This window comes from Anabas testudineus, chromosome 19 (assembly GCF_900324465.2).
Source record: "Anabas testudineus chromosome 19, fAnaTes1.2, whole genome shotgun sequence".
Lineage (NCBI taxonomy): Eukaryota > Metazoa > Chordata > Actinopteri > Anabantiformes > Anabantidae > Anabas > Anabas testudineus.
In genome coordinates, this window is record NC_046628.1 from 5,938,683 (window position 1) to 5,965,895 (window position 27,213).

The 27,213-nt window shown below is 42.9% G+C and overlaps 2 protein-coding genes across 2 annotated transcripts in view; one reads left to right on the plus strand and one right to left on the minus strand.

Annotated features, from left to right (window-relative positions):
- shisa9a (shisa family member 9a) overlaps positions 1 to 17,116 on the minus strand; it is a 44,600-nt gene extending 27,484 nt beyond the window's left edge. Inside the window, exons 1-2 of the mRNA XM_026350733.1 lie at positions 16,291 to 17,116; positions 15,462 to 15,568 (exon numbers count right to left, since the gene is read on the minus strand). Of these exons, the coding sequence (XP_026206518.1) occupies positions 15,462 to 15,568; positions 16,291 to 16,805 (622 nt within the window). The 5' untranslated portion in view covers positions 16,806 to 17,116. The remainder of the gene's footprint in view (positions 1 to 15,461; positions 15,569 to 16,290) is intronic.
- A 1,677-nt stretch (positions 17,117 to 18,793) lies between these two features.
- Positions 18,794 to 27,213, plus strand: part of cpped1 (calcineurin-like phosphoesterase domain containing 1) — a 29,767-nt gene continuing 21,347 nt past the window's right edge. The window contains exons 1-2 of the mRNA XM_026351753.1: positions 18,794 to 18,978; positions 22,929 to 23,147. Coding sequence (XP_026207538.1) covers positions 18,915 to 18,978; positions 22,929 to 23,147 — 283 coding nt within the window. The 5' untranslated portion in view covers positions 18,794 to 18,914. The remainder of the gene's footprint in view (positions 18,979 to 22,928; positions 23,148 to 27,213) is intronic.

A 27,213-nucleotide genomic window follows, 5' to 3' on the forward strand; every position in this document is an offset into this window, starting at 1 on the left:
CTCTCCTGCTTTAGCTAAAAACACTGGGATTTCACCTTCTGTTCGCTTGCTGGGGGTAATCTGACGGGAGGTTTTTGCTTCACCAAGGCTGCGATATGCTGTGGACTGAGTGTTTGTATGTGCAAGCATAATTTGCTTAATTAGAGTGTGATTGGGTGCTTTACAGGAAATGTGGCATTAGTTTACTAGAGAGAGAACGGCTATCACGGGGCCAGATCAAGAGTCTTGGTGTTTAGAGCGATCTCTCCTCTCCCTTCATCCTGCCTCTGCGTTGCTGCCATATGCCTGTGTGATATCAGCACATGGTAGGCAACACACTTGTGTGTGCCTGTTTATTTGTGTACCTGTTTATCTGTCCTCCTCCTCGCTTTCAATCCCCTGCTTTCTCAGTCCATCTGTTGTCAAAGGCATCCTGAGTATTTATCTGCCTGTCTCTCTGCTTTCTTTTCCAGCTACAGCTAAAAGGGCAGGTCAGCACACTTTCCCTGCAATCCTCTAAACTCAAACATATATCTCATAGAACATCTCCTGCCTTTCCCATGCTTCCTTCCAGCCTATGACAGTAACATTTGAGGCGAGAAATAGAAAATACTATTTCAGGTAGCTCAGAGTACCCCAGAGGGATCTCCGCACTAAGAGGGACAGATTAGCCCATGAGTGAATCCCACACTCCACTGCCGGACCTATCTATTCATCCACAAAGATGCGTCAGTGATGTTCTATTATTAGCTATATAATCTAAATATGCAGCTTATTGATGGGCCGCGCTGCAGGAATCAACTCGAGCAAGACATGCATACTCCCTTAGAGAGCTGGGGATGCGAGCGAAAGAGGAGAGGGAAGAGAAAAAGTAGGTTACTCAAGAAAGACCGGCTGCCTCGTTCCATTGGTAAGCAGGAGAACGCAAGCACTGGCAGGGTGCAATGTGTAGTGTGTGCTATGTGAATGTGCGTGTGTGTGTTACATTGTCTGTGTGAGAGAAGTGGCGGCAGGAAGTATACAAAGAACAACTGTAATGATGCATGTGAGTACAGGCACTATGCCGTATGAGTGCGTGTGCACATAGGTGCTTGCACCAGATTCCCCATTTGTGCAACAGTTTAGAGATGCTTTTTATGTTTCGCCTTGATTTGCTAGAAGTAGTAGAAAGGTAGACAAGAAACATAATACAAGAAGTGTGACATGAAGCAAAGGTCCACAACCAGATACGAACTGGGTACGCTGTAGTTCTGTAGCATTCACTGTAACCATTCGGCTACCAGGGTGCTCCAGTTTCTTAGGAGTTAGTTTTCCTATGAGCCTTTGTTTCGTGCACTTACAGTTTTGAATATCTGCCCAATGCTATTTGCTAGCATCCATGTGACAGTCATGGCAATGGTCCTGCAGAGTGGGAATGTAACTGTCTGCTCCTCTGCCTCGCTCCGTGTCTTGGCAACAGGGAACGTGAGGGAACCAGTGCAAGCACACAAAGACACCTCCTTCTGCCTGATGAATGTTGCAGAGCAGATGAGGCAGTCAGTGCAAGAGACGGTTTCTTTGCAACAGCATGGGGCTAAGAAGTAGGTCATAAGGAAATCCCCATATGGACGACCCCCCCTCCCACACCACCACCACCATCACCCTGCCCTGCTGGGCACTGCTTGCACTGCCAGCAGCACTCCAAAACTAACCCAGAGCGAGAAGCATGGAGGGGACAAACGCTTGGCTACATATAGAGTTGCCAGTGTATTTGGAACAGCCTCTGCCCTGACACAGATTGCATCTTCTAACAAGTTATGTGTCACGTGAAAAGTGGAATACCATCAGTTAATTAGAATGATTTAGTGTAGCTGAAAGGGCAAATAAAAAGTAGGCTATGAATATGGCAGATTCCATCTTCCAAATGGTTTATGCATTTGGATTTTCAACCCCACACACACAATTTTACAACTTGATCAGAAGATCAAGTTGCAGAGTCAGAGGTGCTGGCTCTCCTTGGACACATTAATGTCCCACATACTCACTGAAAAATGTCCGAGCAGCATTGCATGTTTTGACATTGTTGCACGTTTATACTTTTGTGGCTACAGTGTAAGAACTATTAGACGTGAATAATTCATAAAAATTCAATATGGAACCAAACTTGTGTTGTCACCAAATGGCTCTCTAATCTCTCTAGGAGAGTTTCTGCAGTGCGTTCAGTGGCCTGCACGGACTGGTGGAAAGGTCCATTTCTGTAAAATATAATATTCCTACAACCACCATCATATAGAATTCATGCCCAGACAAATTCATGCCAGTCCGAGGGTCACAAGTGCGGCAACACAGTGCTAGTTAGCTACACCCAATTAGCTGCCAGCTGTGTATTTCAGATGCAACCCTCTTCACATTGGGCTTTAAATAGTAGGTTCTGCAGACGATGAGGGTTTTCCCTTGGAAATGTTTTTAGGTGCACACCTGAAACCGGCTCCCTGAGGATGGAACAGGCACAGAAATATGAATGCATTTGCATACATACTGTACACTTCTCTTTGTTGACTATATATTTCATTTTGTCTCTTACTTGTGCTTTTCCCTATCCATGCATACAGTAAACACACCCTCACACTACTGTACCAACACACGTCTGCACACATTGCCTCATACAGTACTCGTGTCTTCCCAAATGAACTAAATCTAAACTGGTTAATTATGAGATTCATTGCTGTTAGCACCTGTTAGGTAATTAATGCCAATCACTGCCTTCTGGAGAGGAAAATTATCCTCTGTAAAAAAAAACATGCTTTAGCCCGCATCACTCTCTGTCTCTCCCTCTCCTCTCTCGTTTCCCTCTTCCTCTCTCTCTCCCATGCTTATTACCTCCATCAACCTGTGTGCCCTGTTCCTGCTGTTAGCAAATCACCCCAGAAAATAAATAAGCACTGCTATAAACAAATGTTGGAGCAATGGCCACACTCATTGATAAAGCAGTTGTGGAATCCCATCAACCACAGATGGGCAGACAGTGTAGGAGTGTGGACATGCTGATGAAGAAACCTGAGATGTCAGTTGGCAAACGCAATGAGAAAACAGTAAATAATTTAGGACTGAGCAAATGCTGGAATGGTAATGGTAGTTCTGGCCGGACTGATAGCTGGCAAAGCAACCTTGTGCTGCAGTTTCACAACTGTATATTGATATTTAAACCAGAAGCATGTTATGAAATTTTAAGATGTGTGTTGCAAATTTCATCAGAAATCAGCCACTTCATATGAATCCTTCACTCCAGGGTTGTTGGCTGCTACTGTCAGGTTGGAGGCGATGACATACACTTAGGCATATGTTTGATTTTCTTCTCAGATTGGTCACGGACACAGTCTATGTCTGGCAAGTTGCACTGTAAACGTGTTTCTAAAGATTATGATGTTCTAGTATCAAAAGCTGCACACTGCAATTGCTTGCAAATACAGAGGCTGTTAAAGGTGTCGGATTTAACATTAATAAACCATCAAGATAAACAAGTCACAAACAAACAGATTATCACTTTAAACGCTGGCACTTCTCTTGCTAATGTAGATTTGGTTGTAATAATTTATGGCAAAGGAGACAGCTTTACGCTCAAGCTTTTAGCATTTATAGCATCGCTAAGAAGAAAGGAAGAAGCAGCTATATTAGGGACTGATTCATCCAAACAGATAAACAGTAAACTCCAGTACAAACAACAGTGTAACCCTAAGGCTTTAGTTATCAAGAGCTATGTTCTACAACTAGATCAGTCATGTACCAACATCACTCATGGTCTGAACATGTTTACTAGAAACATCTCATTTAACAGTAATGGTGGGAACACAATGATTTACACTAGTGCTGGGAACAAAGTATTGATCATGGTTTCAACTTTTAGGAGAGAGACCTGCCCAAAGGCACGGATCACAGACTCCTGGTGGAGTGATGGAAGAAGTTGGAGTTCAGCTGTGAGGGGCTTTGTTTGGCTTGCGAAGGATTTTAAAAACCATATTAACTGGTTGACATTTTAAGATATTAGCATTTTGGCTTGAATTAGATAAAGCTACAATCAGCTCCCTCTCCCTGCCCTGCTACGCTCTTCTACGCTCTGCAACACTCTGCCCACTAATCAAGCAGAAATAATGGAAATTCTTGCATTGGTCAGAAGGGCAAACCTCGCTAGAAACTTTTTTCAGCGTCTATCTCTGCACTACTCTTAGGCTGTTCAGTCAGTTTGGGTCACAGGAGGCACTTTACCATTATAAGATATGTGTTGGAGCAGATTTCTGTGAAAAAGATTTTGCAGAATTTACACACTGTCTCTCATAAGGCACCTTGGAAGAACACAGCTATTGCTTATTGCTGTAGATACTTTGCAGCTCACCTCAACTAAACTTTTGCAACAAATTACAAATAAGTGCCTTGTTTTCACGTCCACAGACGAAAGTTGAATAGTGTGAGATACATTATAATTTAGTAAGGTATCAGGAGATAGATGCTGTGGGTCAAGGGAGGCAGTTACACATAAATCTAATCTGTTGCGCGGGCAGCGCTGCGTGCAATGAATTATACATCATTTATGGCTTTTAACTGTTGACCTGAGGGCGACGCAGAGCCTGTTGGAACAAAGTACACAGCGAGAGAGGAGGAGGAGAAAAAAGCTGGTGGAGGGGAGGTGGCCGACTGCGGGGATGTATTCCAGGTGCAGATTAAAATCAATACAAACATAGCTGGACTAAATGGACTTAGGTACAGCAAGCTGAAATTCAATATGATCCTGACATAACATGAGGGGCAGGAAGGGAGCTAGGTGAAGTGCACTCCAAGTCATGCATGCAACAACATGCCAATGCACACTGCACATACATAACACAGTAATAGAAAATGATATGATATTGATATTATAAAACATTATTACATCTACAGTAAATTGTTCGGCTGCCACATTATTTTACAAGAATCCATGACAGAGCAGCTGTATTGGTTTGTATTAGATTGTACAGGTGTGCATAATAAAGGGCCCATTGTGTGTAAAGAGCCCTGAAAGATGGAAATGCAAATGTAGGAATAAGTTTTTCTTAGATTGTCTAATTTATTATTTTAGGACAAACTAGCCATACGGTATTGGACAGTACATTGTATACTATATAGTAATGTTTATAGCAGAAAACCCAATTCATATTTGCTTACAGGCATATTTGCACCAATTATCTGTGCATACACAGGCGGATACAAACATACAGCAGCTTCTCTCTGCCATCGTCCTATTCTCCATCTACCAATCTACTGCCTTCTTATTGTCTACCAACAAAAACAAAAAAATCAATGCCTCTCATTTTCTCCGCAAACTAGACAAGACTGATCCACCTGCCACATTTGCGTCAATTGCATTTGTTCACACTTGACATGTAACAGACTTGCCGACGCCACGTCTTCGCACACAGAGGAGCGTTTGGCCAATTCAAGGCTAAATGAATGGCGAGTCGCTGAAGCCGCATCGCCACAACAGAAGGATGTTGCCATTGTGTGCGTGAAGGCGAGACACAACAGGGAGCTTTGTCTGAATCCTATCTGCTGTCTTCCCACTTTTATATGAGGAGAGGCCTGAAAGATCGATGGTCTCAGTATAGATTTCCTCACTCTATCTTTCGTGAAACACTCTCGGCGTCCAATCTGTGGGCTCCATTCTTCCTTTTTCATAGCCTTTCTTTTCTCATCTCCCGTCTTGCGCTTGCACTCTGCCCCATCTAATTTTTGTTCCCCCACTTTATGTCTCTCTCTGTCTCTATCTTTCAGACTTGGCATTTGCGACTACTCTCAGTCACACTCCGTATATCAGAATAGGAGCGAAAAAAAAAAAAAGGCCACTTTCAGATCCCCTGCTTCCATTTCCCCAGATTCCTGAGGGGGACTGATTCAATCGCTACCTGCTGGTGAGGTTGACAGTCACATCTAACGCTACCTCTCCCTCTGGATGTCTGTCTTTTATGCTTCTCTAGAATTCCACTACAGCAGTCAATGCAATTGCGGGCTCTCTGTAGTGAAAAAGTGCCTTTCTTGTGCAATTGGAGATGATTATCATATGTGCTAGGACGTACAGATTTGTATGATTATAGGCTGCCGTGTAGTGACTCAAGGGAAGTATTAAATCTGCATGCAGGAGTTCTACTTGAGATAATAAACCCAGAAGTTGAATGCATCATCACAAGCATAGTTCTCTATATTATACATTACTGGGCAGCCACATAAATTAATGTGCTCTCATATTTTCCAATAAGGTAGGGCCCTTTAGGATTATGAAGCTCATTAAGTTGCTTTGTGCACAGACACAGTGATCTGATGAGAAGATGCTAGATTGGTGCATATGCATATATGCATGAGTTGAAACACAGTGGCTAATGAAAGGCCAAGAAAACAATCCACATTTCCATACTGAGTCAACAGGTTCACCTAACCACCGAGAACGTGCTTTTCACAGGGAGCAATCTAAACCACCCCATATGAAACGGATAATGAAGTCATCAGTTGGTATTCTGGAAAATATGTTTTTTTCTTGTGAGGGTATGTGTACGTGGACACGTTTCACGCATGATGGTGTCCTGACATCGTGAAAAAGAACAGTAAACACATGTAGTGCTAAAAATGAGTGTGGTATATGCACAGTCAGCATGCTCACAGTGCAGACAGAATTGAAAAAGGAGCAGCCATGAAACAGTGAATACATTTTTCCGATAATCACCAACATCACACAGTGGCCCAGACTATTATCAGAATTAGATCCATGTGGTGCTATATACTCTGAGCCCTGTGATTTATTCCTATATATGTGTGGCGTACGTAGAATATGCAGATACTTTACTTTTTATGGTCAGAAACTGGAAGCATGAAGACTTTTGTGCCACCAGAGCATGTGCCACTGACCAACTTGGGCACCATCTTGTAATCCAGCACATAACTCTCCATAATACTGTACGTCTGTGGTGGATTTTCCACATGGACAGAAAAAACTCATTTTGGAGCTGATGAAATGTACGTCACACGGACCCTTGCACACACACAGAGCATGAGTTGGCCTTCACATGACACTTCTCTGTTTCTGCGCTCTAAAACTGCTATAATTGTAATTGTCAGTTCAGTTCATTCAGCTATTATGTAGAAACAGGCACAGCAGATCAGTTCTTTGCAAGATTTTGAGACAAAGGAAAATGAAAGTGTTTATTCGCTGTGTTTTCCTCAACTCTTTCTTTTGACACAGAGGTGATTCTGGCTGAAATAAATAAAGACAATGCAGTATCTGACCTTTCCTGAAAGAACACCTTGTGAAAAAAATAATAAAACTTGATCTGCTAGTGTAAATCCTCCAAGGAGGGGGCTTTGTTCTCTTGTAGACTTCACTTATTATCACTTGCATGTCACATAATTCTATATATGCTGCGATTTGAACACGTTTATCAGTGTTTTCCAAGCCTGCTGCATACATATAGAGTAAATGGCTACAGACAGAGACACATTCCTGCTGCCCTGTGGGGAAAACGGTGAGAATATCATCTATAAACTGCAACAAAAACAACACGAGGAGTAAACAGAAGAACAGATTCCATCACCAACTACTGCCATGAGAGACAAGAGATGCCAAGAGAAAAAAGCAACAGTGTCCAGAAGCCGATGGGAGCTGAGAACAGGGCGACTGCTGCAATCAGAAGGGTGGAAAACAAAACTCCTTCTCTGTTTTTGTGGAGATTCCAGGCTGGTAATTTGCAGGCAGGCAGACAGGCACAAGATCTGCCGAAGTGAGAGCCCAGTATCGTGATGCATCTCTCTCAGCCACATGTCCCCTATCCATGGGCCAGAGCCCAGCAGGATAGGGGGTTGGTGGTGGTGGTGTTGGGAGCGGGGGCTGTAAGCCTGTCCACAAATTTGTATGTTTGAGTGTTTGTGTGTGTCCATATGTATGTGTGGGGACGGGAGGGTGAGCGACGGGAAGGCTGCCAATGTGTCCCTACCTCCTTTGGGAAGGGTGCTGCGCAAGCCAGGCCATACTGACGCCCGCAGGCGACAAGACAGCCACCATGAGTTTGGTCATGGGTGTGTGTGCGTGTGCAGGGAGTGGTGGCACGGATTGTAGATGGGGTTTGGGCGGGCGGGGCACCATTGCTGGTGGCATTAGTCAGCTAGCCAAGCAAATCTGCTCTCTGCCCCCAGGCCGTGAGAAACATAGGCGTGGAACAGAATATATGTGTACATACGGAGCTTGTACACGTGTGGGCACTTTTTTTTTTTGGGTGGCCATATGCAAGTGTGTGCATGAGGAAAGAGGTTTCAGCACTTTAGAGACAAGGAAAGTGATCTGTTGCTTTGGCCGCTTCATCCAAAACAGACTGTTCCCTCTCAGAGCCAAGGCTTTCAAAAAGCACACAGAGCTGAGTGGCCAACGCACAGATTGGCGCCTATGACAATGAAAGCCCTTATCTGTCAGGTATACCCAATAAACCCTGCAAGGTAAACTCAAGTACCACTTCATGTTGTAATGATTTTAACTGAGTTTTAATACTAATAACAACAAGATATGAAGAAATCAAAGAAATCACAGAACTCCGTTCGGAGCCAGCAACACCCCCTTCATCTGTGGTTATCTATTACTTGTAGCTAAATATTTCAGCTGTCTATCCTTTACTTTTTTACTTTTTAACTAGTTTAACAGTTTATTCCCTGTGTTTGGACAGTCCAAATCTATATATATTCTCATTTGCAATTCAAACTGGTATTTTCTCCCTTGTTGTTCGAGATTGGCTGAGCTACTCCACTATTTTTCCATCTACCCCTGGGAACTGCAGAAGCACCCCAGGTTGGGAATCACAGATTTACTTCATGTGAGGACAGCTTCCACTGTGAACACTATTAGAAAACAGCTGGAACACTGTTGGAAAAGTGGCTAGAATATATATACTATTATTGTCAATAACACAGATGACTGGGGCTCTATTTAGGAAAGCTGTGCGACAGTAGCTGCAGATTACAGTAGATTTCACACAGCATAGCACAACTACATCTTAAGAAGCCTAAATAGGCTCATATTGTTGCTATGGATTCAGCTGTATAACTGAGAGACAGTGAGCATGTTATTGTTATAATGACCATAGCTGTTTTCACAGTAGTTCCTCTGCTGCAATGGGAAAATTAAGGACGCATGCATTAAGCCAAGTGCCTCTTGAAACTTAAACCCTGCTGTCTGAAGAACAAATAAAACCCTTTTGCTGTAGAAAGTGTGTTTACATTTATCTTTGTTAATAATTAACATTTTGGGTGAATTCCTATGATATAATATAATAATCCCAATATTTGCAAAAGGCTTGACTCATTAATTTGAATAGTCGATTACGAAGAGTCAGTGTAGCAGTTAATTAGAAACCAGTGGTGATAACCACCTGTTCAAACATACAGATGGGACGTCTGTCTTCTTATCCCATGACTGCTTGCGAGTGCTGAATCCTTACAGATAGTGAAATGTAAATGAGACTAAAATAGATGAAGATAGATAGATGTAATATCACCCGCCCCACTCAGGATTTCAGTGAAACGCAGCACACGTTAGGCACCTGACATACGCATGAGTGCACATGCACCCGTGTTATGTGTTGAGCTCATATACACCTGTGCGAGGGAACATGGACTTGCACATATGCACAACCGCAAACACACACACACACACACACATAATTACCTGTCAAATGCAAGATGTGACTTCCTAGGAGTAAATGAACTGATTCATATTCATGAGGAGGGCGAGGGGGGGAAAGTATTTGGCTGATTAGAAGTTAAGATATTCAACATCGCTATTGCTTCTTTTATTATAACTCCAGAATGACAAGATGGGAAATTACAAACTGGAAGATGTAAAACACCAGGTAGAGAAAAGGATCGGTGGCTTGCATTAGATCCCTTTCTTTGCCCATTACAATACTATTTGATGTGATTTTTGTTCCAGTTGATGTTATTGCTTTGTTAGGATTTCAGAAACGAAGGTAACAGGAAAAAAAATTCTCTCATCTTCTTTTCTAAAATCCCTTTTTCTCCTTTTCTCTTTCCAGTCCTCAATCCCAGTCTCCTCCCCCCTGCACACTGTGTTGACTCCTCCCTGGCCAGCCTCCCTCTGTACCTGAGTGCTGCTGTCTGCTGCTGGTCGATGCTTCCTGGCTGTGCAGCCCCAGAGCCCTAATAAACAGGAGTCTAATGGTGTCCCTGTGCTGCTGTGGGGCCTCACATTAAGATAATTAGGCACAGAAAGGTTGCAGGAATGAGGCTCTGGAGAGGTGGAGGCGACACCGCTGCTCAAAGAATCTGGGCCAGTTACTTACGGTCTCCTGATTTACACTTTTCTTATGGCAAAAACAATGTGTGTGGCACGAAATAAATGTGTGAAAATGTTGGAAAGCAATGGTGGTTTCTTAGAGGTGACGAGGTGCTCAAACTAAGAGCATCACCTAAAATGCATGGAGTTATGAGGAGACCAATCCTGATGTCTGGCAGCTAGAGGAAAAGGGGGGTTCTGTGCAGCGAGCTCCAATACAAGACTGAAATTTGATTAGTGTTACTTTCACCTGCTGCCAAAACTTTAAACTTTGCGAGATAGGGCTCATGGTCATTATTATTTCTAAATGCAAGTGTCTGAATCCAAATATGCCCTAAAATGCCGCTGTACTAATAGCCATATGATAGGACATTAGGGTCTCACAGCTAATTAAATTTCTTCTGTGTTAGGTAGCAAATATGAAAGCTATAGACTAGAGCAATTAAATCTAAAAACAGAGCATGCTGTGGGGCATGTTTGTTTTTGTCTGACAGGATCCTCAGACTGTTTCTCTGGATTTTGGTGATTAGCTGTTAGCCCTGTTTCTCTTTAAGCTGGTAATGATGAAACCCCTTTTTTTTTTCTAAAATTGCAATTCGGTGTCAGATAATGTCACTTCAGGAGGCCGACCTGAACACAAGGGATTCGCAGGAAATGATGCATACATGCATTAGGAAGCATGCACGTAATTGAGCATCATTCAATCTCACTGATAACAACTACAGAGTTACAAATCTGTCTTACACTGCTGCTAATACAAGTGGAACATCCCACTGCTGCTGCTTCAAATTAAAAGCATTCAACTGCTTTAAACACTGAGGGGCTTTTATTCTGAAGAGAGATTTGTCATTACTCTAGCTGCAAAAACGGCCAAAGAAGTAGCAGCAGTAATTTTCTGCATTTATTTTGCATTAGATGAAGAGTTTGCACACCTCCTCAGCTGGGGTAACCAACTCGTAGCACCCTGCTGGTATGTAGAAAAATCCTCACACTGTGCTCAGCATTATATTAATAGTCACAGCTACAATTCTTTTTGACTGACCTTTTTATTAGAACTACGTGAGTATCTTGATGAGAGATCCACCAGTTGTTCCTCTGCTCAGTGAGTGTTTGCCGCAATAACTGCACTTGCTGTTCCCACTATAGGGATTACACGTCGCTGCCCAAATTAGAATTTTCTGGTTACTAACTGTGTGGTGGCAACTGGTGCTGACAAATCCAGGGAGACGTGAAAGCTGCTGTGTTTTTGTGTATCTTAAGTTCAACTATGACAGATTCAGGAAATGTGTTTTGTGTATTGTGAATAATCAAATCGCTGGAAAATAAAACAAGCAAAAATGTTTTCTCAATGGTTTGGATCAGAAAAACTAGCTGTAGATATAGTGGAAGCTTTACTGTCGCTTCAATGTGCTGCGAGCCTGGCAGAAAACTCAGAGAGCCTCAACTGCACCTGCTTTTTCTGACCGTTTGAGCACAAGGACAGAGGCAGGGCTTCAATGGAAGCCGGCGCTGGAGTGACGCCTCAGATAACTACCTCCAGCTCTGTCATTTTCTCTTTCACAGCCTCGCTTTGCTTGTTTCTACGGTCGTCGCCGCCGCCGCCGTGTGTAGATTCACTAGCGGGAGTTCCTCTTTCTGCTCTGGCACTCTGCAATCAGATGTGACACGCTGAAGGCTCAGATGACAGCCGGGAAGACAAGGTCACACAGTCACCTACTTTTTAACAAAGGATATGAAGAGCTCCTTTTGACAGGCCCCGCGCCGTGCGTGCGTTTCGTGCACGCTCGCAAGGCGGAGCTGCAGCATTTCGCAGACAGGGGCCTTTTCTCGTGCCTGTGCAATCTCAGAAGCAATTATCTATTAAAATTTCATCCTTCCCATCTCCGAATGTTTAGGAAAAGATTATAACTGCTGGGGAGGTAATTAAGCCTGCAAATGGTGAGATGAGTTGTGAATACAGAGTGCTGGGTATGTGTGTGTGAGCGTGCCTGTGTGTGTTTTATCTTTATAAAACTAATAGCTCTGCCCACGTAAAGCTCTTTAGTGTGATACTCAAAATGACAATTACAGAACAGAACTGAGAAGTACAACATTGGTCTGGAGGACGTGTTTTGTGTGGAGTAACTGACAAGGATAACTATTTTCCAATTACATTTCACACCCGGTTCCATTAGATTATACAGTAAGTGTAGTAACAATGAGATCAGCTGCTGCTTTTGTCAATTAGCCTTAAACTCACACGACTTCTCGTTTCCAGCGCGATAAACTACATTGTCACAGTGAAATGGTACCAGCTCGATCCGAACAAGAATGCAGCTTTTCATATTGTGGCGCTTTAAAATCGGTCGCTGCCATCGGTGTGGGCGCTGCCACTGAGATCATCCGTACTGCTCCCTCTCCTTCCCCATCCTCGCTTTCTCCTCTTTCTTCATTCCTCCCATCTTTGTCTTCTCGGCTCTTTGATGCTCAAAGCAAAGACACGCAGGATTTTCAGCCTTTTAAGGATTCAAACAAAGTCTTTGGGTTGTGAGATGACATGAAAGTCTGCCAGTCATCCCAACTGGGGAATTGGTGGGCTGGCTGGTTCTGGTTCACAAAGCAACCAATGTGTCCATTTTTAATATGCAGCAGGTTGCGAGGGCCCCCTGCTAAATTCACATGGGGCACCCAACAGAACAAACAAATGCATCAGGCCTTTGTGTTACTAACTAATGCCGTGCTCCTCTCACTTTTGTGGCGCGTGTGATAAGGATCGCAAAGCGTATTGAAGTCTGCTTGATGCTCTATAAGATCACGTTGACGAATTCATTGAATAAATCGCTTTATATAACACAATCATATAAATAATAAAACAGTGGTGGTCATCAGCGATTCCTTTCTAGACAAGTAGCATTATGACTGACAGTCACACAAAGCCCAAAGGAATTTTCCCCTTCCTTTACATGCAGCAGAGAGCACATTCGTTGGTGCCAGCAGCAGGGCAATCTGGCCATAAGCTATAATCAATATGTGGTTTGCACTAAAAATAGATTTTTCAGCACAGTCTTCCACTGTATGTGAACAGCTCCTTTGTGTGCTCAAGTATGTGCACATACGGCGGCCCTTTAAACGTGAGCACTTATCTTTACATTGCAATTACCACTCACTTCGCACTTCCTGCCTCCTTCCCTTGTCGGTCCTGCGCACTCACAGGCCCCAACATAAATGAGAAATTATCATGCACTATTGAGTCTATTTATCTATCGTTAATCATGTAGAAAAAAAAAAAACATGTCAAAATCCAGTAAATCCATATCTAATTCTTCTCCCCTGCTACCACCCTTACGTGGTTCCATGATAAATCACCCCCACTCGCCAACCGAGGGATCGCGCAAACCAATCAGGTGGATGTCGGCGATGATCCTGCCAGATCACAGAGGTTAATAACGTTCCACATGATTACCCACAAGCCCAAGGATCATAAGGTTCAGGGGAGCAGGTTCCACATTGCAAATAATAATTTCACAGCAGTGTCCTCCTGGCACTCAGGTGATTGCTATCTCATCTTTCCCACAGTGAAGAGATGAAAAAAAAAAAAAACACACTGGAGCGGACCCCAGCACTGGCTGAAAGAGTTATTTATTATTTATTTATTGTTTTACTGAAATTCCACATCTGTGAAATCAAACCATTTTAATGAATGTAACCTTTCTCACCCCTTTTTCTATGAGATGCACTCTCATCATAACGTTGAGGTCTGTGGGCGTAGTGCTTCATGCTGAGTAGGGTTATGTCACCTTGTCGTTTGCCAGGGGAGTTGTTGTAGGATTACATATTTATCTCATTCTCGCAAATAGAAGTAGTTACTCAATCCCCCGCCACTTCCATACATGTACTCCTCCTGATTTTATTCTGGCAAACCTCTTGCCAGATCACTGGTGATGGTTTGAGGCTCAACTGTGTAGAGTTTGCAAACAGAAACTGTGAAATTCAAGGGAACGTTTTTGGAGAATTTAGGATGCTTTTGGTGTTATACAATAACACATACCGATAAAGGCACTTAACATTGTAGTCATGTGGACTCTATTCCTACAGCTTTCTAACTCGAAACAAGATTAAATGGTGAAATGCATTCACAAAGCCAAAGTGCAGTCTTTTTGATGTATGAAAACTACCGCTGCAGGGAGATGAAACCGTACAATATTCCATTCACCTGCTGTGTATCTTGACACTAACACCGGGATTGAAGAAGAAGCATCTAACGGGGTGAACGTGTGTACAGTCAATTTGTGTCTACAATACATGGTTTATGTTTAAAAATGATTTTATGTCTGCCTATTGTTTTGAGGGATTCCGAATGCTGTATATCCACTATTTCCATGCGTGTATGGCATGTGCATGTATTTATACACATGTTTGTGCATATTTGAGTGTGTGTGTATGTGTGTGTATGTGTGTGTGAGTGAGTGTGAGCGTGTGCATTCATCAGTTTGATCTTTGGTGTTAGAAACACAAAGAAACTCGGTACTGTAGCAGCCCACGGGACACAACAGAAATAGACGGCATTCATACGCGCCTGCATTCTACCACCACCCCTCGAACGCAGAGCCCCACCACCCCTCAAGTACCCCTACACAAGCTACCACCACTTCCTCGCCGACTCACACACACACTCCCACTTCCCTCTTTCTCTGTCTCATTATATCATGTGGGCACATACTGAAATAAAAACAGGATTTGAGAAGACAGGCAGATATTCTCTTTCTAACGTGTTATGAAACGGATGGGTATCTGGCCAGTGCGAGATAAATCCGAAAACCAGTGCCATCGTTGGAAACGAAAAAAGGGGGCCTTCAAGGATGCGTGTGTTCTCCCCGTGCACGCAATGTACTCTGGGTTCATGACTGTGCACCATTAACTAGATATGACTTCATGAGTCCTGCTGTAATGACTGGCTTGATTTCACTGTCAATCCTTAAATCCCTCCTTCATGAGGGCACTGTGACACCAACCTGGAGACATTCAAGTCATATTTAATTTTTGCTGACACACATACACACACACCACCCACACCACCATATGCTGCTCTAAGTTATAGACATGGTTCACAACAGTCAGGAAAGAGCTGTGCAAAACACTAATAACCAAGAAAAACAGGAAAGAAACTCACGGAGATTTGTGGCCCTGGAAACATAATGCTGCGAGTGCATCCCAAGGGCCTCCTCACCACGATACTGCTCACCTGGACACCCACCCTGCAGCACACTGGCGACGGCCCTGTCAGACACACAGACAGAGAGATGAGGGAGACAGTGATGGAGAGGAAGCGATGGATGAGGGCTGCAGACATGAGGAACTGTGCATAACATGATTAATTGAATTAGTCAGTTGGGCTGAGCTGCTGCAGAGAATCTTTTTTTGTTTGTTTGTGTAGTGCAACTAAGTGGAATAAAATGTGGCTTCATTTGTGCTTTTTTTTTTTTTATTATTGCGGATACACTTACACTGTTGCATTACACCATGAGAGTGTGCATATGAAAGCTTTTTCACGGGTCTACAATCGGGCAGATACACAATGGAGGGAAATGCTGCCTTACTCTAGTGAAAGAACCCGCCCCTGCCTCATAGAAGAGTAGCTCACGTAATGTTATATCACAATGGATAGACTGGAGTGGAGAAAGCATGTAACATCCACTCCTGTTCAGAAAAATCTCTACAAGGGAGATGACACAAGTTGTTCTGGTTGCCCAGTAACCAGGGGCTGGATGTGAATATAGCTGTAATATCCCTGACGCATTTATAACTAGTGGCACTTCAGTGTTAAGTTTATTTATTAGGAGACACTTATAATATGCACAGGGGGGGGAAAAATAGGAAAAGAACGACACGTTGCGCGCTCAGCATCCCTGCGTGCGTAGGCTACTACTGCAAGAGTCTTTGTAAACAAGCGCACAGAGGGAAGCGGGCGGAGAGGGAGGGAGAGACAGACGGAGACTTACCTGGTCATGTTCTCTCTCTGGGGTCGGTGCGCCTTTTCCAGCCCCAGTTTGGTGAAAATCCCCACGAGAGCCATAATGGCCACTACTCCACATATGATGTAAACAATTAAGTTCGTCTTGTCTTTGGTGCTGTCGTGCATCTTGTTCATTTTGTTGTAGGGTGTCTGTCCGGTCTTCATCCACACCGGAGTGTCATAATTTTTACAGGTGCTTTGGTCCAGGCGTGAGTGTTTGTAGGAGCAGCAGAAGCGGAAGCCACAGGTGCCGCAGCAGTACAAATAATTGCCCGTTTTGCAGATGAACGGCGGGTCCCACTGGCCCATCACGTCGTAATAACCCCGACATTTGTCTTCTGTGTGCGGGGTCTCCTCGGACGTGTTCTCCTCCTCTCTGGAGCCGTTCGAGGTGGCGATCATTACGAATCCTCCGAGGAGTCCTGGCTCACCGTCAGCCTTGCACACGAGAGCCATAAGTTTGAGCAACAAGAAGCAAAGAAGAAAGTATTTCCCTCTCATTGTGCGTTGTCCTCCTTTCAACTTCAGGCGGAAACGAAAAGACTTGGAGAGAGGATAAAGGGCGCAAGGTCATGATATGCTGAAAAGTCCAACAACATACATCCAAATGGCAACGCACCGTCATCCGCGCCTAAGAACATCTTTACTAAGGTGTCATCCTCCACGAAAACGCGCAGTATATAAAACAGTCTCAGTGGAAAGAGCTTAACTTGATCCGACGGCTCTCCAAAGCGCGCTCTCAGAAGCTAACGTCTGTCCAGAAAGAAATGTGCAGGCTTAGGTTTCGCGTTTTTAGGAGTGCACCACTTCACATATCCATCGGTGCGCTCTTACGCACAGGGGGGTAGGCAGAGACACAAGCCGCACCGAGGATGAGAGCGCAGTGAGCGAATAGAAGAGCCGAGTGTGGGAGAGCCTGGTGCGCAAAAGGAGAGGAGGAGGAAAACAGGAGGAGGGAGTGAGACTGCGAGATCTGAGGACAGTGAGAGAGGAGTGTGTGGGGTGGGGGCTTTATTGTGAAATATTATGATAAAAGCCCCGGATTACGCACATCACTATTATGTTTTGCAGTCTAGGAAAGACGTGGTAGACCCCCACCCCCTTATTCCACTTTAGGCATTTTGAGTAGTAGCAGTGGGCAGTGGCACAGCAAAAGAGAGGAAACATTTTGAAAAACATCCTTCAGTAAAAAGGCTGCCAAATATCCACGGGGGCTATCTTGTAAAGTCTTCCTAAGTGGTAACGCTCATGAAGACCCAGTCCTCAGTTCCCAAACTAAAGACGCAATCAAATTAGATAGATTATGTATTTTCTTTATCTTCAAGCAACAAACACATTGTGTGTGACACAGATTTTGTTTAAGCTGGACATGTTCCCAGGCAGAAGCCGAGTGGAAAAATATCTTTCTCTTAAAATGAATAGTGGCCCACTTCAAAACAGTGATGTCACACATTCAAAGCTTGCACCGTTGGCATACACATCTAGACACAACACATAGGCTGTGGACACTGGGATGCTATGAAGGAAAATTCACTTTAACTAATTTGCCTAATTTGAGCTGAGCCTAAATACTGTGTTGATCTATTTAGTGGGTAATAGCAGAACCAAAGAACGTATAACAGACACAGAATATATAACACAGGCCAATAAAGCGCAGGGACTGAGGATGGGTGGATGGATGTGAATCTTGAAACGAGCCCTCTCCGTGGTGCTGAAAGGTTCCAACCTCTGTCCAAGGTCCATAACGTTTTGTTAAACAGCTGTTTACCCTATTAAAGTTCATCATTGGTGCTGTATGCTTACATATAAAACAGCTATTTGTGTTACAGCATGCCAATCCAACTCTGTAGGCCTGTAGTTTGTGAGCAACAAGATAGCATCATTTACTGAATGGACATTTACTGAAAGGACATTCTGCGCTTTTCTCTACTACAGGTTAGTAACCACTCCAGGACATTTGGCTGTACATATATATATATATATAAATATACAAAATGTATATATTTATATATATATATATATATACCATCTATATAAATATATAATATTATATATATAATATATGTATATTTTACTTTTTTAAAAAGTGGATTGGAGAAAGAGTGTGCACGATCCCCATCCCCTGTTGTCCATTAAGAACTTTGTGAATAAAAATGACTGGTTTCTTTAGTGATTTTCAAAGGTTAAACATCGGGGGCTCCTTTGTGATGCATTTTTAGCAGATCAGTGTGCTCAGTGCCGACCTTTGACCTGTGATCTGTTCACTGTGGACCCTGACAGGATCAGCTGTTAGGACCCATGGATGGATGGGATTTGCTCATAGCATGTAATCTGGCCTAATTTAAACAGTAAACGTTAACTAATGACCGCTCGGCTATGTTGTATGACCAAATGTTGCAGCGGATAGATAAATGTAGATGTTAGAGCCCGACATGTTGCTTTCAGGCAAACTCGCCCTTTTCTCCACACACAGGCAGAGTAATCGATCATCGATAGTCTCCAACGTTAGCTAACTGCACTGACAGCTGGAGCTGCAAACCTCGGCGCTCTGACAGCTTCACTAAAGTGACAAATTAGTTTTCCTGGACCACTCTTTAACCAGGGGATCGTATGGCTAAGAGTGATGATATCTTTCTCAGGGCAAAACATCGGACGTTTAGCGGACTGACGGAAGGTAGCCGACTGTTTTAGCTTCTTTAGCCTCGGCTGTTAGCCATCGTGTAGGCTAAGGCGTTAGCTAACGCTCTCTAACTTGGTCGTTACACAGGCTCTTGTTGCTGGTTAGAGAATAGAGGTCTGACAGCAAACGCTGTGACTTGACAGCTGATTTAATTTAAGTTTAGTAACCGGGCCAAAGCTTGTTTAGGTAGCTAGCTTGCTAGCTTGTGTTTACAAAACTATTGGTAGCGTTGTACTCTGGTTCAGTAATGAATCAAAGTCCAGAAGTTAGCTAACGTTAAGTTCCTTCCTTTTTGTGGTCGTTTAAGTACTGGACATTTGTCCAGTATTATTTAATACTGGGCATAGGTGGTGGTTTAGGTATTTTATTGTCAAATAACTGACACTTAAAAAGTCATAGTCGTGTCATGTGTCACAACATCAAGTGTTGGCATCTAACAGAGGATCATTATTGAACTGAAACTTCACACTGAACATTTGGAAAGAATGAAGAAAGAATCAGATTCAAAACCTAGACACAGGGAGATACATACAGGGAGTGCAGAATTAATAGGCAAATGAGTATTTTGACCACATCATCGTCTTTATGCATGTTGTCTTACTCCAAGCTGTGTAGGCTGGAAAGCCTACTACCAATTAAGCATATTAGGTGATGTGCATCTCTGTAATGAGAAGGGGTTGGTCTAATGACATCAACAGCCTATATCAGGTGTGCATAATTATTAGGCAACTTCCTTTCCTTTGCAAAATGGGTCAAAAGAAGGACTTGACAGGCTCCGAAAAGTCAAAAATAGTGAGATATCTTGCAGAGGGATGCAGCACTCTTAAAATTGCCAAGCTTCTGAAGCGTGATCATCGAACAATCAAGCGTTTCATTCAAAATAGTCAACAGGGTCGCAAGAAGCGGGTGGAAAAACCAAGGCGCAAAATAACTGCCCATGAACTGAGAAAAGTCAAGCGTGCAGCTGCCAAGATGCCACTTGCCACCAGTTTTGCCATATTTCAGAGCTGCAACATCACTGGAGTGCCCAAAAGCACAAGGTGTGCAATACTCAGAGACATGGCCAAGGTAAGAAAGGCTGAAAAACGACCACCACTGAACAAGACACACAAGCTGAAACGTCAAGACTGGGCCAAGAAATATCTAGACTGATTTTTCTAAGGTTTTATGGACTGATGAAATGAGAGTGAGTCTTGATGAGTCAGACGCCAGCAAGGTGGAGGTGGAGTACTGGTTTAGGCTGGTTTTATCAAAGATGAGCTTGTGGGGCCTTTTCGGGTTAAGGATGGAGTCAAGCTCAACTCCCAGTCCTACTGCCAGTTTCTGGAAGACACCTTCTTCAAGCAGTGGTACAGGAAGAATTCTGCATCCTTCAAGAAAAACATGATTTTCATGCAGGACAATGCTCCATCACATGCGTCCAAGTACTCCACAGCGTGGCTGGCAAGAAAGGGTCTAAAAGACGAAAAACTAATGACATGGCCTCCTTGTTCACCTGATCTGAACCCCATAGAGAACCTGTGGTCCATCATCAAATGTGAGATTTACAAGGAGGGAAAACAGTACACCTCTCTGAACAGTGTCTGGGAGGCTGTGGCTGCTGCTGCACGCAATGTTGATGGTGAACAGATCAAAACACTGACAGAATCCATGGATGGCAGGCTTTTGAGTGTCCTTGCAAAGAAAGGTGGCTATATTGGTCACTGATTTGTTTTTGTTTTGTTTTTGGATGTCAGAAATGTATATTTGTGAATGTTGAGATGTTATATTGGTTTCACTGGTGAAAATAAATAATTGAAATGGGTATATATTTGTTTTTAAGTTGCCTAATAATTATGCACAATAATAGTCACCTGCACACACAGATATCCCCCTAAAAACTACTTCCAAAAATATTCAGCTTTGATATTAATTCGTTTTTTTTGGGTTCATTGAGAACATGGTTGTTGTTGTTCAATAATAAAATGAATCCTCAAAAATACAACTTGCCTAATAATTCTGCACTCCCTGTATTCTCTTAGTTTGAATCTTTATCACACACACACACAATACCACATTAACTGTAGTATTATAAGGAACCTAAAGGGAAGCAATTGAAATCAGTATTTTATTATTTGCTGTGAAAGCAAGCTTCCATGCGTTGTCATCTCAAGTGATGAGTAGTTTTGTTTGGGCTGCACCATCTGCCACCTGAGAAATCTCTAGAAATCATGTTTGAAGTTGTATTCACTCAGCGCAGCCGCACAAGGCTTCAGCTTCTTAACTCCTTGTCGTGGGAGCTTTGCCAGCTCCCGCAAGTCCTTGTGTCTTCTTTATTTCTTTTTCATTTGTCTCTGAAATAGTTCACTCATCCGACTCCAGAGAGAGACATTGTACTATGAAGTATGCTCAGCGTGACAGAAAAGCTTGCAGGTTTTGTGCGAGAGAGTGTCTTGCAGCCTCATAAAATCTTTACAGATTGTGTTTGTTGTTAAGGGCACTGACAAAGAAGATGGCTAATGACTCAGGAGTTGGACTAACACATGCTATGCTCATTCACATGTTGTATATTGTATGTATAGGCCCAGTTGTGTGTCTGTGTCATTTGAATTGCATTGCTTTGCAGAAAATGGAAGGTTTTATTTGCTTACTAAGGCGTGCATTGTTACCCATAAGTTGAGAGAGAGCTTGGAGAGAATTCTGCTGAGCTGCAAGAGATCAAGATGTGCCGATGAACGTTTTTGATCAGTTTAAGAGACGGTTCTCATCTGCCTTCTTTTTTTTTTTAAAGAAGCAAATGCTAATGGACTGTCAAAGACTGCTGAGATAAAGGTAGGACTGTGCCACAGCAGGAAACGTAACTTGATAATAGAGTGGTCATGGCAGCGGTTTAAATTCTGAATTCATCAGCAGTCCTCACTGTCAGCAGCAAAATTCATCAGCGGGTGCAAGACACTCTGTCGCTCTTTCTTTTCCTATCTTTGCTCAAGTTTCTCAGGAGGAAAGAATTATCATAAACTCATTTGGGAGAGTGATACACGGAGAGCATGTTAAACACAGTGGATGCTGAACAGCTAGCAGACCCCGCTGAGTGTGAGTGAGCGGATTTGTGCAGAATGCAGATGCAGACTCTCTACTTTGACAGCAGCGCGTAACTACAGCACTGCTTCCACATCCTGCGGAACGTAAATGAGTGGAGCAGAGAGCTGGTTTTTTTTTTTTTGCACCTGCTCTTGGCATCTGTCCATTTGTGGGCAACAATGGGGACTCCATTTCCATATCACTTTACTAAGCTTTCTCTTGTGCCTTTCATGTCATACTGTACCTTGTCAATGGCTGAGCTGAGCCTCACTGAGCGTCTGCTCCTGTTCTTTACATGGAAAGCCAGGCAGAGTTTGCATTGTTAACGAATATTTGAGGGTGATTAGACTGTAGGGCCCTTCTGTTATGTAATATCTGGATTATGTAAAACACTTGTTCTTTGTCAATTATTTAGCGTTGGAGACTCATGAAGTGAACATGTACAGCTTTAACAAAAGGCTGTGTGTTACACCCCCCTTTTCACCTCATTCTTCACTTCTCTGTCTTAAATCCTGATCACGGCGCTTTCAACTAATCAAGTGTTATGTTGATTCCAAGAATGAATATGATGTGGTTTGTACATGAAGCTTTCACAGCAGGCCTCACACTGCTGAATGACTAATTCTGTGATGACACCTAATCCTTAAAGCTTTAATTTTTCTGCTTATTCCTACATGCGGTGTTCTGTGGAAACATCTTGTGACCTAAACATATTGAAATGAAAATGTTCAGATGTTGCCAAAATGTGAAGTTAAGACCTGGCAGATATATTAAAAACCATATAACTGAGGCTGAAAAATGATTGGACCCTCAATTTCTTCTCTTTTCGTGTGTCATGCTAATTCTCATTTTATCTCCGCCCCGGTTTCCCCTTTTTGTTCCAGATGCAGAGCATGAGTGGACAGGACCATTTTGCTTCATCCAGGCCGCAGACCCTCAGCTTGGCCTGATGAAGGCTTGGAGGGACGGGGACTGCGATGGCGGAGGGGACGAATGGGCGGATGAGGTTGAGCTCACCAAGCAGGCTGTAGAGGCTGTTAACCAGCTCCGACCCAAGCCCAGGTTTATGGTGCTGTGTGGGGACCTGGTGCATGCTATGCCAGGTACGGACAGAGCACAAAAACGAAACAAAATGCATTTAAAACCTATTTGAGTTACATGAGAGTTTGTTGCATCATTCCTCTAAATAATGATGCTACTATTTGTGTTTTTTAAATGGGGAACTCTTTCTTGACAGTTCTCTGTCGTTTTTAGAGAGTAAAGACTTTTTTTTTGGTTCATAACTCTTAACAGCAGCATCATTGTGATGAAAGGCTGTTTTGAAGTGTACTGCTTTTTTGCTAATCATTAAAATACTTTGAACTTCTCTGAGCGATAAATACATGCTGGGTTCTAAGGTCTGTAGAACAGCTACAGCAGCACATGCTTGCTAGTGAACAAGCTACAGCAGCGAAGAGAGGTTTCCAGCGGACACTTACCCATATGGACAGTAAGAGCAAGATATAGGCATCAACTAGTGAAGCTGCCAATTACAGCGCTTAATGTTGGGGGACATAATGTGAACTCACAGATGCCGGTTGTGTGAGCTTTAACTCTGCTCTGCTTCATTTAGTCAGACCAAATGATACAGCAGTGGCCCTATAAGTGTTATCACATGGCATCTGGTACCTCATGCAGGCTCATGCAAATGCTGCACTTATTTTAAAGTGTTTGAAATGGCCCTCTGAAATTACAGATAACAGCAAACTGTTTAGAAACACAAGCTGTGATTTCACACACCGTACACAGTTTCGCTAAGCAACTTGTTTTACGCCTTGTTGGTGTTCAGTATCACAAAGTTGCATGTTGACAGATTAAGTGCCTGAAGCAGATCTCTCTTTTTTCATCAAAGGATGATCTCTGATCCATTAGACAGGTTAGATAAGTTAGATAGGATCAAGAACCACCACCTTAAAGACGTAATATTTGGTCAGGTTATCAGCTATCAAGTCATCCCTTTAATATATATATTTTTTTTTTCGTTCAACAAGGTAACAGATAAAATGTGAATTTGTGGACAATGAACAAAAAGATTTCCTACTTAATCCTACTTTAAAGTGACAACAGGTGCAATGGAGAGGCAAACCCACATGTGGTGCATGTGGTGGTCACAGACAAATATTCTCTCCTCATCCTTCCTGATGGATTGTTGTCAGGTTCTGTATTTTGCTTATGTCCTTGTCACTACTGGTAGCATGACACAGTATCTGCAGCCCATCCAGGTTGCACAGGTAGTCCAGCTAGTCTGAGATGGCACATTTATACGCGTGCTCGCAAGAGGGTTTTCCCTTTTTCCCTTTAGCATGACTTGTTCCTACAGCCCGGCACCATGCGCCTTGATTGACATATGCCAGAAAACACCCGAATAGGCAGGTCCACCACTGGCACCTTGTTTTCTTCACAGATAATAGCAGGTTTACAATGAGCACCAACAGGCTTGAAAGAGTGTGAAGACACTGTGGTGAACATCGTCCTGCCTGTAACATGATTGGTGATGATTGGTTTGGAGGTGGGTGAGTGATGCTCGGAGGAGGCAAATCCTTGGACTGCAAAGACCTTCATGTCATACAGTAGCTAACAGTACCCTGACTGCTGTGAGGTACCCAGATCAAATCCTCAGAGCGATTGTCAGACTTTATATTGTTGCAGTGGACTATGTGTACTTTTTGGTGCAAGGCAATGCCCAGTCTCATTTGGTCAAAATGGCGGAGACACGATGCCACTAAGTACCTTCACAGACAGTCCAGAAGCTCACTGATGCCCTAATCTGGATCTTGAAAAAGACCTCCCAGGACATCATCTGCTTTCTCATCGGGAGCATGTCCAGACATTGTTGGGAGTTCACGCAGGAGCCCTACATACTTCTGAGTCACAATATCAGTTGCCCTGATGATGAACTTCATACAGCTTGCACAAGCCTGTTTGAAGCCTGTGTTTCCTTAACGATTTTGATGGCTGAATGATATCCACTTGTAGCCTTCACTTCCTTTGCAAGATAAAATATTATTTAGTCTTAGCTGGTTTTTGGAGTATTGGTAAAACTAACCTAAAGATTAAACACACACTTGTTTACATATTTCAACCTTGTATTATTTTGCGATGCATAGAGGTCACACTTATTATCAGTGTTAAACCTGTCTCTGCTCACTCCATATTCACTTTTCATTTCTGACCTGCCCAGCATGAGACAACTTTCTGAACTGATCAGAAAACAGGTTTCACCAATCTGTCATAATAAAAAAATGTGACAAAAATATGCTTAACTAAAACCATTTCTTAATCAGAAGCTGTAATTTCTGAATATTTGTCTAGTGAATATAATAGATTCTCTCCTGTCCTGTGAGATAGTCCTGGTCTAATTAATGCAGTCTTTAAAGAACATCAGTTTTGGGATGGTTCAGCTACAGAATATTTCTAATTTATGTTTCTGTTTCTCAGACAGAGTCTGTAAACAATGTAGTCCCCTGTGAGAGCAGCTGATATTTATCTATTACAAAGCACAAGCCTTCTGGCTATTCTCAGGTTGATGCTGATGATGATTTTGGCTATTGATCACACTTTGAATTCCTTCCTAGCTCTATCAATCTATGAGATAGCAGTTAGTATGGTCTGTTTAATTTAGTATGTAAATATCAAACCCCTCTACCAGCATGCAATTTTTATTTCTTGGAAAGCACCTATATCCTTCAAGCTATTTCCATGAAGTGAGGATTTTGCTTTGTTGCAAATGGTTCAACAGATGGGTACTGGTTGCAGTCATTTGTTAATGATATCCAACAGTAGTGTACACTGGTTTCTCTCCATCAGTCTTATGCTGAGTGAGACATGTTAGATATCTTGTTGCCAGCAAGACAGCAAGCCAACTTCTTGCCATAGTGGCAGCTGGTTTTCCCGATTTCACCACATGCTTTCACTGACTGGGTTTGAAAAGAGTAGGATACCTCCAGAAATTGCTGGCCGGGGTAAACAAAATTATGATTCTGCTCCTAATTTCCCACCTTGTTTGGAGCTAACATGCTGTTCTTGACTCATGCTGTGTTTAGTTGTTCTCCCATCTTACATTTACATTTTGTCATTTGGCAGATGCTTTTATCTAAAGTGACTTAAACATGAGATGCAAGGTACAAGGGTAGGCAGGCTAAGCGTAAGGAGGTCTTGCCTAAGGAGCCCTACTGGAGGTAGGTTACAGCTGGGATTCGAACCCCAGTCGATCTTACCTCTACACTATCCAGCCACTCCCGTCTGTCTGTTTCTTTTTTTTTTGGGAAGTGATGAGAGATACAATACGATAAATAATAGTAAAGTAATAGCATATAGCAACCACTTCTACTTACAAAGAAAAATAATTTCTAAAACTGTACACAATAATCATGCATTTCTTGGTAGGAGAATACGGTTGTGTAGATGGGTAGACATTAGTGTTAAGTGAATGCTTTTATGCAAGCAACTGTAATTAAATAAGTGTGTGTAGCATAATGTGCATGCTTCTTGATGTCCAGCTGCCAGATTCGATAACAGGGTAAGAGGAACAGGCTGCCAGGACCCACTGCTGCGTTAATGTTCAGCAAAAAGAGCTGCAAGCTGCCAACCAATGCAAACTACCTTTGCATGACAATTAGGGAGCTAGTATGAGGTGGCTGCCAGGCCTCAAGGAATGGTCAGAAAAACAGAAAAGAAATCAGCAGGCGATCCTCTCTCACTGCATGTTCTCTCTCATTGTGTCCGTTTACTTGATTGAGTGGGACACAGTGAAAGTATTACTGAGCTTGATCTTGATTTGATTATTGTAAAAGGTATTTATCAGATGCAGAATATTTTGTTGTATTCCATGCAGTATGTCATGTGTAGCATGTCCTTGGCCCTTGTTTCTAAAATGTATCTCAGGGCAAACTATTTATATGCAACACAGATTTGACTTGGCTTAGTCACAGGGCAACTCTTCTCTTTTTTTGGGTCATGGTGGCCACCAGTTTTAACTGCACACAGGCAGTCATGAACATTTCTAGAGGTGTCGCTCCCTTTCATCTACGACTCTTGCTGTAGGCATCCAAGTATCCTTATCATCTCCGTGACTGCACCATTTAGACCAAATCATGGCTGCCGTCCACTTTCCACATCTCCCTCTGATCA